Source organism: Caenorhabditis briggsae, assembly GCF_000004555.2.
Source record: "Caenorhabditis briggsae complete genome, chrI, whole genome shotgun sequence".
In the NCBI taxonomy this organism is placed as follows: Eukaryota; Metazoa; Nematoda; class Chromadorea; order Rhabditida; family Rhabditidae; genus Caenorhabditis; species Caenorhabditis briggsae.
Window position 1 is genome coordinate 9,180,972 of NC_013489.2, and position 11,218 is coordinate 9,192,189.

At 37.0% G+C, this 11,218-nt stretch overlaps 4 protein-coding genes across 4 annotated transcripts in view; 1 reads left to right on the forward strand and 3 right to left on the reverse strand.

Moving 5' to 3' along the window:
* Window positions 1–3,931, forward strand: part of CBG12481 — a gene marked incomplete at both ends in the record, with an annotated part of 7,808 nt that extends 3,877 nt beyond the window's left edge. The window contains 8 exons of the mRNA XM_045239627.1: window positions 794–891; window positions 997–1,281; window positions 1,333–1,473; window positions 2,809–2,879; window positions 2,927–3,138; window positions 3,185–3,290; window positions 3,489–3,600; window positions 3,774–3,931. Of these exons, the coding sequence (XP_045094882.1) occupies window positions 794–891; window positions 997–1,281; window positions 1,333–1,473; window positions 2,809–2,879; window positions 2,927–3,138; window positions 3,185–3,290; window positions 3,489–3,600; window positions 3,774–3,931 (1,183 nt within the window). The remainder of the gene's footprint in view (window positions 1–793; window positions 892–996; window positions 1,282–1,332; window positions 1,474–2,808; window positions 2,880–2,926; window positions 3,139–3,184; window positions 3,291–3,488; window positions 3,601–3,773) is intronic.
* Window positions 3,932–4,328: 397 nt separating this feature from the next.
* Window positions 4,329–5,394, reverse strand: Cbr-mrpl-24 (the record flags this gene model as incomplete). Its single annotated transcript, XM_002639966.1, has 6 exons — window positions 4,329–4,468; window positions 4,515–4,636; window positions 4,683–4,843; window positions 4,894–5,050; window positions 5,096–5,224; window positions 5,267–5,394. 6 exons carry the CDS (start codon window positions 5,392–5,394, stop codon window positions 4,329–4,331), a joined length of 837 nt encoding a protein of 278 aa, XP_002640012.1.
* A 412-nt stretch (window positions 5,395–5,806) lies between these two features.
* CBG12483 lies at window positions 5,807–7,752 on the reverse strand (the record flags this gene model as incomplete). The annotated part of the gene is made up of 6 exons (XM_002639967.1): window positions 5,807–6,052; window positions 6,106–6,264; window positions 6,306–6,456; window positions 7,198–7,311; window positions 7,412–7,586; window positions 7,632–7,752. The coding sequence occupies 6 exons, from the start codon at window positions 7,750–7,752 to the stop codon at window positions 5,807–5,809; spliced, it is 966 nt and encodes a 321-aa protein (XP_002640013.1).
* Window positions 7,753–9,854: 2,102 nt separating this feature from the next.
* Window positions 9,855–11,029, reverse strand: Cbr-rpa-4 (the record flags this gene model as incomplete). The annotated part of the gene is made up of 6 exons (XM_045239646.1): window positions 9,855–10,139; window positions 10,183–10,382; window positions 10,458–10,548; window positions 10,594–10,713; window positions 10,769–10,885; window positions 10,928–11,029. The coding sequence occupies 6 exons, from the start codon at window positions 11,027–11,029 to the stop codon at window positions 9,855–9,857; spliced, it is 915 nt and encodes a 304-aa protein (XP_045094883.1).
* Between the last annotated feature and the right edge of the window lie 189 nt (window positions 11,030–11,218).

Sequence of the window (11,218 nt, forward strand, 5' to 3'; positions counted from 1 at the left end):
CGATTATTTTGAATAGACAATAATATCTGTCTTTTGCAATTTAGAAATTTGAAAATTCGGGAATTCGAAAACCTTGATTATAGAAAAATCGGGAACACAAACATTATGGATTCCAGACATTTAAAATTTTATTAATCTTGAAATTCAAAAGCTCGGGAAATTCTGAATTTCTAAAATCCTGAGATCTTGAAGTTTGACATTTTCAAAATTTTTAATCTAGCTAATTCGAATTCAAGTCTCCAGTTATCAAGAAGTTCGAAATATTAGAAATTCGGTACTTTCGGAATCCGGAAATTCATAAAATTCAGTTGTTTTGAAATTCAGAAGTTTGGGAAATTTGGAAAATTTGAAAAACTCGCCAAAAGCGGGAATTCTCAAATTCTCAAATTCAGAAATTTCAAAACTAGTGTTTCTCAAAGTGCTTTCCCCCAAATTACAGAACAGTACATTTTAGCTTTGTTGTTCTATGTCTGAACATTTTCAAATAATGTTTTAGGATAACAGAGATTCTACATGAATTATCTCTTCAGCATGTAATTGAACAAAAACAAAATCAACTTATGGAGCATTAAAAATGGAGCTCTAAACTTGTGATTCACTAACTGAAATTTTCAAATTAGACAGACTAGTACTGAGTACTTCTGTAGACACAAAAAATGGTCATTTTCATTAAAAGCAATGAGATTACATGGTAACTTATCTTGAAATCTGACTATTCAAGTGGAAAATCACAGTTATTTGAATACTTCTTCTTTGATCTAGACATCATAGATATATATTCCAAACATTCCAGATGGCTTCTCGATAAATGGGGACTTCGTCTTTCTGTTCTTCTCGGAGCACTGGGAAATTGCATTGGAGCATGGATCAAACTCATGTCAACACATCCAGGTATATAACACTTTTCAATCTCTATTCGAAACATGTCATAAAACATATGGGAACTATAGACGAAAATTCGAAAATCCGAACACTAGGGATCGAGATCTATTTCAGATTCCTTCTGGGTGACATTCGTCGGGCAAACAATCGTCGGAGCATCTCAAATGTTCACATTAGGAATTCCACCCCGATTGGCAGCTGTCTGGTTTGGACCTGATGAAGTTTCTCGTGCTTGTGCTCTTGGAGTTTTCGGAAATCAATTGGGGATTGCTGTTGGATTTGTGTTGCCTCCAATGATTGTTTCGAATGGAACTGTACAACACATCACTTATGACTTGAATACTCTTTTCCTGGGATCTGCTGTCTTGAATACTATCATTCTGGCATTGGTTGTTTGCTGTGAGCATTTTTTTTGTTGTTTTGTGAAAAGTAAACTTTTCCGAATTTCAGTTTTCACCGCCCGTCCATCAGTTCCACCAAGTCTCGCCCAAGTGAATGCTCTTGAAGAGAAGACGTTCGATAACAACTTCTGGGGAACTCTAAGAAAATTGATGACTTCTCGCGACTTTGTCATTTTATTCATTACCTACGGTAAGAAATGGGTTACTGTAGGATTCAAAACGAAAAGGTGCCAAGACACACATTTTTTCGATTATGAAAAAAAGAAAAAAGATCAGAGAAAGCAATTAAATGTGTAATAAAAAAATGAAAAGAAGATATCAACATGTCTCGGAAGTGGCAGTTGGGGTGTGACACGGCGACAAGATGATGATCGATTTGATTTCGTTTTTCTCACCGAGCCTTCACACTCACCTCCTGTCCCCCTATTAAAATCCCATTCGACATGGCGACAAATTGATGTTTTCGATGATGAAGAGAGGTGATTTGATGAAAAATCAAATCAAGAGAAATGTATAAACAGGTAGAGGGGGACTGCCAAAAAACAGACTGTCCTCCAGAGCGCTGCCGGCAGTTTGAAACGATTTGCACCTCGAAGACTGACCGTCTAAAATTATTGCCTTTTTCTTAACGGTTCCTAACTGAATAGATGTTTATAATCTATTGCGTTTATGAAATATTGTTTTCTGGTTAATTTCTGATTAAAAAATATCAAGTCGGTTTCCCAAAGGGTTCCGATTATCCGTTAACGGCCTATCGACGACCCGTTGGTTCTCCTTCGGCTGCCAACTAGCAGTCATACGCCATTGTGCTCCTTTTCATCTGTTATTTAGAAGTTTTTGTCAAGACCTCTTTACCTATGTCAGGGAGAATTTTCTTTTTTTATAAACTACTGTATTTCCGGCTCCGTGTCACTTCGAAACCAGACATTTCGAGACCGTGGTAATGTAGGTAAATAAAAAATTTCAGACTATAAAAACAATTTTAGGATTTTCAAATATGCTTTTTCTAATAGAACACAATTTGAAAATAAAAAAATTCGAAGAACTCTCTTCTTTTGAGAACATTAAATTTTGGATTTTTCGCTTTTCAGAATGTGTTCTAAGGCTTATTTAAAAACGCAAAAATTGTTTTAGTCTCAAATTTATCCATTCGCCTGCATTACCACGGGTGTGAACCGGTTTCGAAATGACTGGTTTTGAAGTGACGCAAAGCCATACTTCCTCTAAATGAATCCCATCCGAACGGTCAACGATGAGCTCAATTATCTCAATTTCTATAAGAGATATCAAAAATGGGTTGACCGTTAAAATATTTATCACAATGTTGCTAATTTTTTATCAGTTGGCAAATGTTTGATATCTTTAATAGGAATCGATATAATTGAGCTCAAAATGGACGGTTTGTGTGATTCTATGACGGTTTGTGTGCTTCTAGAGGAAATACGGCACCTATGTAGGTTACTGTCAAGAGCAAAAAACCCGAATATTTACTTGGTTACTTCAAGATGTAAAATATCGTTTCCAGGAATCAACACTGGAGTCTTCTATGCCATCTCTACACTTCTTTCTCAAATGGTTTTGAGCGTATATCCGAATGTAAGAATTCATCCTAGATCCTCTAAAATCTCATTCTCCCATCTCAGGAAACCGTAGCAGTCGGTCAAGTTGGTCTAGTGATTGTTGTTGCTGGAATGGCAGGATCTGTTGTCGGAGGATTCATTTTGGACAAATTCAAAAAGTTCAAATTGACCACAATCATGATTTATCTTTTCTCTTTCATTGGAATGCTCTCTTTCACTCTCACTATTGATTTGGATTCTATGGTTATAGTTTTCATCAATGCTGCTCTCTTAGGGTATTTTTCTTTTTTTAAAGCTTTTTTTCAACTCCTCATCTATCAGATTCTTCATGACTGGATACTTGCCAATTGGATTTGAATTTGCCGCCGAAATCACGTACCCAGCAGCTGAAGGGACCACAAGTGGTCTTTTGAATGCAAGTGCACAGGTGAGAAACATGCACAAAGAGCAGGAAGTTGTTTGAGAGAAAACAAGGGGGTCAAAGGTGGTAGTTGGTAGATCAAAAGCATAAAAGGACACGTGGGGAGGACCGCCTGGGGAGATAATTTCTTGCTATTTTGAACTAGTTTCGAAATGAGAAATGAAGGAATTACTGTAGTTCGAATACAAATTTCAATCTTTTTAGATATTCGGAATCGCCCTCACATGGCTCATGGGAATTGTGATGCACAGTTTTGGAACACTCACCAGTAATATCATAATGAGTACTTGTCTGATTGTGGGAACTGTTCTTACATGTAAGTTTTTTGAAAAACCAGGTTGACTTTTTTTTCAGGACGGTTGTCATTCAATTAGAAAGAACTCGAATTCAGAAATTCGGAAATTTCGAAAAAATTCAAAAAATTCCAAGTTACGGTACTTACCGTATTCCTTTTTACAAATACGCGCTAAATCATTCTATGATTTACAGGTTTCATTAGAGAAGATCTGAAACGCCAAAAAGCTCATTCAGTGCAATGCCAGATTCCAGTAAGCTATTCCTCCCCTTTTTCAACTAGAATTACTCGTTTTCAGACATCCGAAACTCAACTGACAAGCTGTACAATTCAACAAAACGAGCACTTTTAATTTCTCTGTATTTAACTTTTCAGTAGTAAACAATCGAAAAAAAGAATCACTCATTCCTTGAAAATCTCTGAAAATATAGTGTGCTTTATTTGTTCTTCTTCCCCCAGTTTTTTTCCTCCTCCTCCTCAAAAATTGCGTTTGTTGTGACATAATAATAATGATTTAGAGCACAATTCTCGGTGTTTCTCTCATGCAGTTCTTCTTCTTCTTCTTTGAAAATGACTTCAGCTTCCTCATCCATTTCTCCTCCATTTAATAAAGTGTATTTTCTTCGACAAAAGAAGAGATCGAACAGAAAGAAAATAACAAAACATCTATTGAGGAAAAACGATAACAAAAAAAGAAATCATACGCTACGCTAACAATTGAAACAATATGAAAGATGTTCAATGATTGCTTAGTACCAGAAGGTTGGTTTCGGGGTTCTGTCCTCTTTGATGCCCATTTCTTCCATTATTTCTTGTTCGAAGCTTGCTACTCTTGGCATGTAAGTCCTCTCCAAAACAGCATCCGAAGGTGTGTCTTTACCTTCCACCTCTGGAATGAATTAGCATTTAAAAGTGAACTTTTCATGATTCCTAACCAATATAATTCTCTGGCTGGAGATACTCGTAGGTGACTTTTGCTTGCGATGGAATTGGAATCTCGTAGCCACTTCTAGTTGATACTCGAATGTATTCATCCGCAGACGCATTCAATTGCCATCTGAACGTGAAAAATCATGCCAGCATACTATTTTATAATTTCTTACCTAGCCTCACATGGATTCTCATCATTTGGATCCACCAACATAACTTGTTTCTTAGACACTGAAAGTGGTTGTTCTTGCCATCTGAGTGTTTTGTCGACTCCCAGTTTTTCACTTCCCTCCATATCCTCTCCAAGCCTCGTGTGCAAACCATCAACGACTACCTGAAAACATACAATGTTTGCTGGAAATCAAACCTACTGTGTAAACCAACCTCACTGGAATCTCTGCTGATCGTTAGCACAAGTCCTTGTCGGCCTTTGTCTTTTCCAACCATAACTTGAACAAGATCTCCTGGGAAAAATGTCCATTCAGTATCCGGCATTCTTTCAGACTTCGGGCGACGAAGCTCGAAATATTTGTTTGAAAGTCTGGAGAATTTAATACTGTCGTTTTTCTAGAGGTCTATCACTCACTGTGCAGAAAAATATTTGTCCGATCTCTGCAAATGGGAGGATAGTTGTTTATCTTCCCACGGACGTCGATGAGATGGTAGGTAGTCATCTGGATGTACATAGTACATTTTAATATCAGGTGCTCCAAATCTGAATTATGGTAATTAGTAAACTAGAAGACATGCCACTTACCGATCTCCAAAAACTTTTCTCGGCACTGTTCTCTTGGTTCGTTCCACGTAGGCAGCTGGCATATGCCTTGAATAATCGAGGTCAACAAACGGTTTTCGGGGGAAACGAAGAACCCGAGAAGTGATCATCTGAATTAATACGGTAATTTATGGAAATTTTTTTGAGGCTAAATAGATAGGATGAATATCGACTTCGAAGAAAAATTACTCCAGTTTCAATAATAAGTTATCAATGTACCAACAAAAAAAACTTTATATACACATTTGCGAAAATGAATAAAAAGTGAGAGAGAAGGGTGCACAAAACAAAATAAGTTAAGACTTAATAAAACCCTGAAATTATGCAGGAATCATATTACACCATTAATTATTGTTATTATGAAAATAGGAGACGGTTCGTGGCACCAAAAAGTTATGGAATTTGAAATAGAAAATGCGTAGGCAACGAGACACTTGATCACAGAAAACGGTTATTTTTTGGAATTGAACTATGATTTTTCACAGAAAAAATTAAATGATCTACAGTATTCAAATGAGAAACTTAACCCAATCCAACATCCATACACATCATAACTAGGAATCCGATAATACACCCTAAAGATGCCAATTTTCCATTTCCATTTCTTTGAGCTTCTGGAATGATATCATCGACAACCACGTAAATCATTGCACCGGCAGCGAAGGCAAGTGCATATGGAAGAACTGGCTCCATGAAGATCACAGCGGCCGCACCGAGAAGTGCTGCGATCGGTTCGACCATTCCAGACAACTGACCGTACCAGAATGCCTGAAACAAATCGTTTTTTATATACCATATCACGATTATTTTCCTACTCTTACTTTAAGTTTCGAATGTCCAAAAGCGGCAAGGGGCAGAGAAACTGCAAGTCCTTCGGGGAAATTTTGCAAACCAATTCCAATGGCCAGATTGAATGCGGACTCGAATGTTGCTTGTTTTGTTTTACCAGCTGATCCAAATCCGACACCCACAGCAAGGCCCTTGAAAATTGTACTTATTAGTTTTCTAAAAAAAATCTTACCTCTGGGATGTTGTGAACGGTTACAGCAAGAATGAGCAATAGAATTCGTCTCCAGGACTGCCGATAATCCTCCTCTGGAATGACATCAGGTCTCTTATCACTGCAGTTTTCAACGGATCGATCTCGTTCCCGATGTTCTTCGTTCACCGAGCTGGAAAATAAATGACGATTGCTTGTTTAAATTATTCTTTGCGTATTTTTTAGTTGGTTGTGATCATAATTGTGAGTATTCAAAAATTTCATGAATTGATTGAGGGGACGTGTTAAATTGAAACTGAGTATGTTGATTAGTGTGTTTCAGGTAAAATTTTGAAAACCGGAAAACAGGTTCGAAACGACGTGTTTATAGGTTGATGTTTTCAAGGCTTCTCGTGGTTTGGAACGTGCGTTAAGTAATCCAAAATATTAGCTGTGGACAATAAGACATTTTTGATTTAGGTATGCTAGTGATATTCATTGATTATTAATATGACTAGTTTTTTTAATAGGCCTCTCTGTTCAGTGAGTCATGGACGTGCATATTGTGAGGAACAGAAATTGAACAGACATGCACAATGGCATTATTCGTTTTACCACGAGAAGTCGAGAAATAAAAAACAGATAGTTGACCCGTCATTTCTCACCTATTATTTTCCGATTTTCCGATAGCCGCTGATTTTTCCCGTCGCCGTTGTCGAACTGTTGTTTTTTCCTCTGACTTACTTGAAGACCTATATAGTTGAAAGATGCTAATCGGGGAAAAATATGGGGAAAATGGATAATGAGTTCACACGAAACATCACACACAGTTACGAGAAACTATGAGGGGATAAAATATATTACATTTTCATGAATGTGAGATACTATTTGTGATGATTAAACTCCTGTGAGATAAGCAATTGTTCGAACTCACCGTGCGAGAGCAGCCACATCAAGATCTTCTCGAGCAGGCATCAAAGACATCTCTGTATCAGATCGTGGAGCAGGTGGAGATAGCAACGATGTCATTCCAGCTTCTCCGACACATCTAAGGTATAAGATACATTGAAGTGTTTATAACAGGATTGAGTTTAAATTATCTATTTATCTCGATATTCATCAGTTTTTTAAAACTAGAAACGACTCACGATGGTAATAGAGTGTCAGCAAAATGTACGAATCCGGCACCCACTGCAAATCCAGCTGCGACTGGTGCAAACGCCCATTTTCCATAATCACCTTCTGCGATTTCTATTGCTGGAGCAAGAAGGGACCAGAATGAAGCTGCAGTCATCACACCGGCTGCGAATCCGAGAGATACATCTGAATGTCATATATAAAAACAGTTCTCTTTTTTTCCAAACTTACCCAGTAGTTTTTTGCTTTGATGTCGCATAACAAAGACTAGAGAAGCTCCAAGTGCAGTGACTCCCCATGTGAACGTGGCAGCGAGCAATGCCTGATATATCGGGTTGATTCCCCGAATCATTTTTCTGGAAATTGACAATTTTTATATGTGCAGTCGATATGTTAGCTGAAAAATATAAAAACAGCAAAAATGTGTTGGAAATCGTTATATCCCTATGATAATGTAGACGCAGCTTGCCGTCATATATAATGCTGTGTCCGCAAACAGACGGCCAGCCGACAGGAACTTGTCGTGGCTTTCCTAGATGTTATCTTTGAGACTCCACCGATTTTTTCGGAATCNGTTCCTTGGAGAACAACCCCTTCCCCGGAGAAAATTGGGTGGAGGTCTTATATTTAGGTCATGAAATAAACATTGCAAAACTAACAATATTATCTTTACTATTAACAATCACCAAATTCTGTGTGTGTGTCCGGTGTTCCCGGTTCCGGGACCCTAGCGAAGTCACCACTGGACCAAAATTTCCCAAATTTTCACAGATAACCCGAAATAGCAACGAGATGATGCCCGTCTATTTTGATTTGTGAAATTTTGCTTCTGACGTCTTCTGGAGACGTTCTTCTATTTCTACAGTACGTCTTCAGAAATTATAATTACGTCATTCCCGCTCAACTCCACTATTTTTTTTTCTTATCCACGTTATATCAGACAAAAATATGATTTTGTGCGAATATTGGTTCAGTCTGAGTTCTGAAGATTTGAGAGGAAGAATAAATTATGATAATAAATCTGAGAAAAAGACAAGCTCCCTTAAAGACCAATACCAACGCGTTTAATGTAGTCTTTGAATTTCTTAGGCTTTAAGTTTTAAGAAATCAAAATATTTCGAACTTTAAGAAATCAAAATCTTTCAGTGGTTTTGAATTTCCAAACTTTGAAAATTTTTTAAATGCTGAAACTATAGAAACCTGGATCTTTGAAATAATAAGTTTCCAAATTCCAAAGTTTTAAAATGTGTAAATTTTCGGATTTCTAATTTCTGAATACTCGAGCACTTCAATTTCCAAATATTCGATTACCTGAATTTCTGAGTTTTTGAATTTCGGAAAATCCTAATTTCGAAATTCGGAAATTCAAAAAATCTCAAATATTTATCATTTTGAAAATAACAACAAATTAGGAATTCGTGAATGCTGAAATGCGGAAAATCGAAAACTCGGAAATTCGCGAAATTCTAGAATTCTGAAGTTCAGAAAGGCCGAATCTCAAAAAAAATCAGAAACCCAGAAATTCAGTAATTAAGAGTCTCAAAAACTAAAATTTCTTAAAGGGAGACTCCGACCAAAAATTTTTATTGGATTAAAATGTTTCAAAAAATATGTATGTTCCTAATATCATGGCGAAGAATTTCGAAAAAAAATCCTAAATCCCCGAAAAACGGCGTTGAAAAAAAAATAGGATTTGAATTCCCATATGGTGAGCCGTGGCCTAGGTTTTTCACTGCGCGGGAATTCAAATCCTCGTCATTCCTAACAACTTTTTTGAAAAATTTTCGCTTTTAACGGTATTTTTCGGGGATTTCGGATTTTTTTTCAATTTTTTTCGCTATAATATTGGGAAAATAGACAACTTTCTGAACATTTTAATGCAATAAAAAATTTTGGTCGGAGTCCCCCTTTAAGTTAAGTTCTTGCATTTCAGAAAATCTAAATTTGGTAATTCGGAAATTCGAAAAACCGAAAATCAAAACTTCAGAATCTCAAAAAAAAAATCAGAAATTCAGAATTTCAGAACTTCAGAAACTCAGAAATTTGGAATTTCAAAAAATCAGAATTTCTGAATCATTAATCCCTCAGTGTCAAAATTTCTGGATGACCGAATTTCTAATTTCTTGAAATTCTGAATTTCTGCACTTCCGAATTACTCGATTTCTGAACTACTGAATTTCTGAACTTCCCAACTTTCAAAATTTCTTAATTTTCCAATTTGTGAGCATATGCCCTAAAAAATAGCCTCCGTAAAAGTGACGGAACCTTTTTATAAGATTGCGGGTATCGTAAGCGGGGGCCAGGAGGTTTAGCCCCGAAGGGGCGTAAACCGACTGGTTATTTTAACAATTGAAACTTTAAAAACAAATCTATTTATTATGCAATATAACGCACGCAGTATGCTCTTTGTACTCTACGATTTTTACAGATCTAGAAGATATAAAACCAATAAAATTAATACAGAGACATATATTCTTCGTGCTTAGCGGCGTAGATCATTCCACTGTTCTCCATTTCAGTGAGGATTTCACGAAGAGCTTGTTCTGACACGCCATTCATTCTGCTCATAATTTTGGTGAATGGGACACCATCGTCGTTGCCATACGTACCGCGTTCAGCTTCTGACCTGATGCAAGCTCGAATCTTCGCTTTGAACGCAGATGATGTTTTAGGAGTTGCTTGGATGAGTTTTTGTTCTATTTTGATAGGAGCAGCTGGAGTTTTTGAAATTTCCGAGTGCTGCAATCATAAATTATCCGTATTTAATTGTCTCAGTCTATACCATGAAAGAATTTGCATCGAAATTATCGAAGTATCTGGTCATTGGTGGAGCCAGCATCCCAGTCCACCCATTGGTGTTTCCAGTCCGCATTTTTTCAAGCAAATTCTTTTTGAAGAATAACTCAGCAACTTCAGCTTCAAGCTTGAAAATTTGGTAGTCCTTATCGTCGCCCAATTGTTGGAGGTAATATATGAGAATCACTGTAATATACTGGTGAATATGGTTCCGTTCTATCGAGAAAACCTTCTGTTAAAAAAACTGCGGAAAAAACCTACTTTTCTCGCCACCGACGTTTTTAAGCTTTCCCATCACTCGTACCCTTTGATCCTCGATCAAACCGGGAGCCACAAACTTTGATCCTCCGTCCTACAACAAACTAGAAATGAGAGAAACCTTTCACAACCAATTTACATCATATTGCCCAAACTGAATAGCATAGAACGTCTTCTCGGATTTCTCTGGATCGTGAAGAGTATAAGTGGTTTTTCCGTCTTCCGAAACCTTCTCCATGATTACACCGACGGAATGAATCTGTAATATATGTTTTATCTATTAATATACATTTAATCAGCCCTGATAAACATACAGTTCTAAAATTAAATTCACCAATTTGATATGAATCCTCATCAGTATCATCCAAATTGTTTCTCAGGGAAGAGAGAGTCACAGGAAGTGGAAGCTTATCTCCAAGTGTTTGAGCGCTCTGAAACCGGCCAAAATATAGCCTAAGAGATTGAGATTTTACCTTTCTCCCTTGCGAAACATCGTGCGAGGCCCATCCGTCACCGCTGCTGAAATCCATGTTTGCTTCGAATTGATCCTGAAGACTTTGTCGTTTGCCATTCATTTTTCAGTTAGAAAATTTCAATAAAAACTTAGAGGTTATGAAAATCTGTAAAAATTACAGAGATATATTTTCAGACAGATAATTTCTAGGTATTGTCGGAATTATAAAACTGTCCCCTCGGTGTATGCAGACTCAGTACAAAAATCAGAGTTGTGGAATTCGAATTCCACCACAGGGCGAGATATCAGA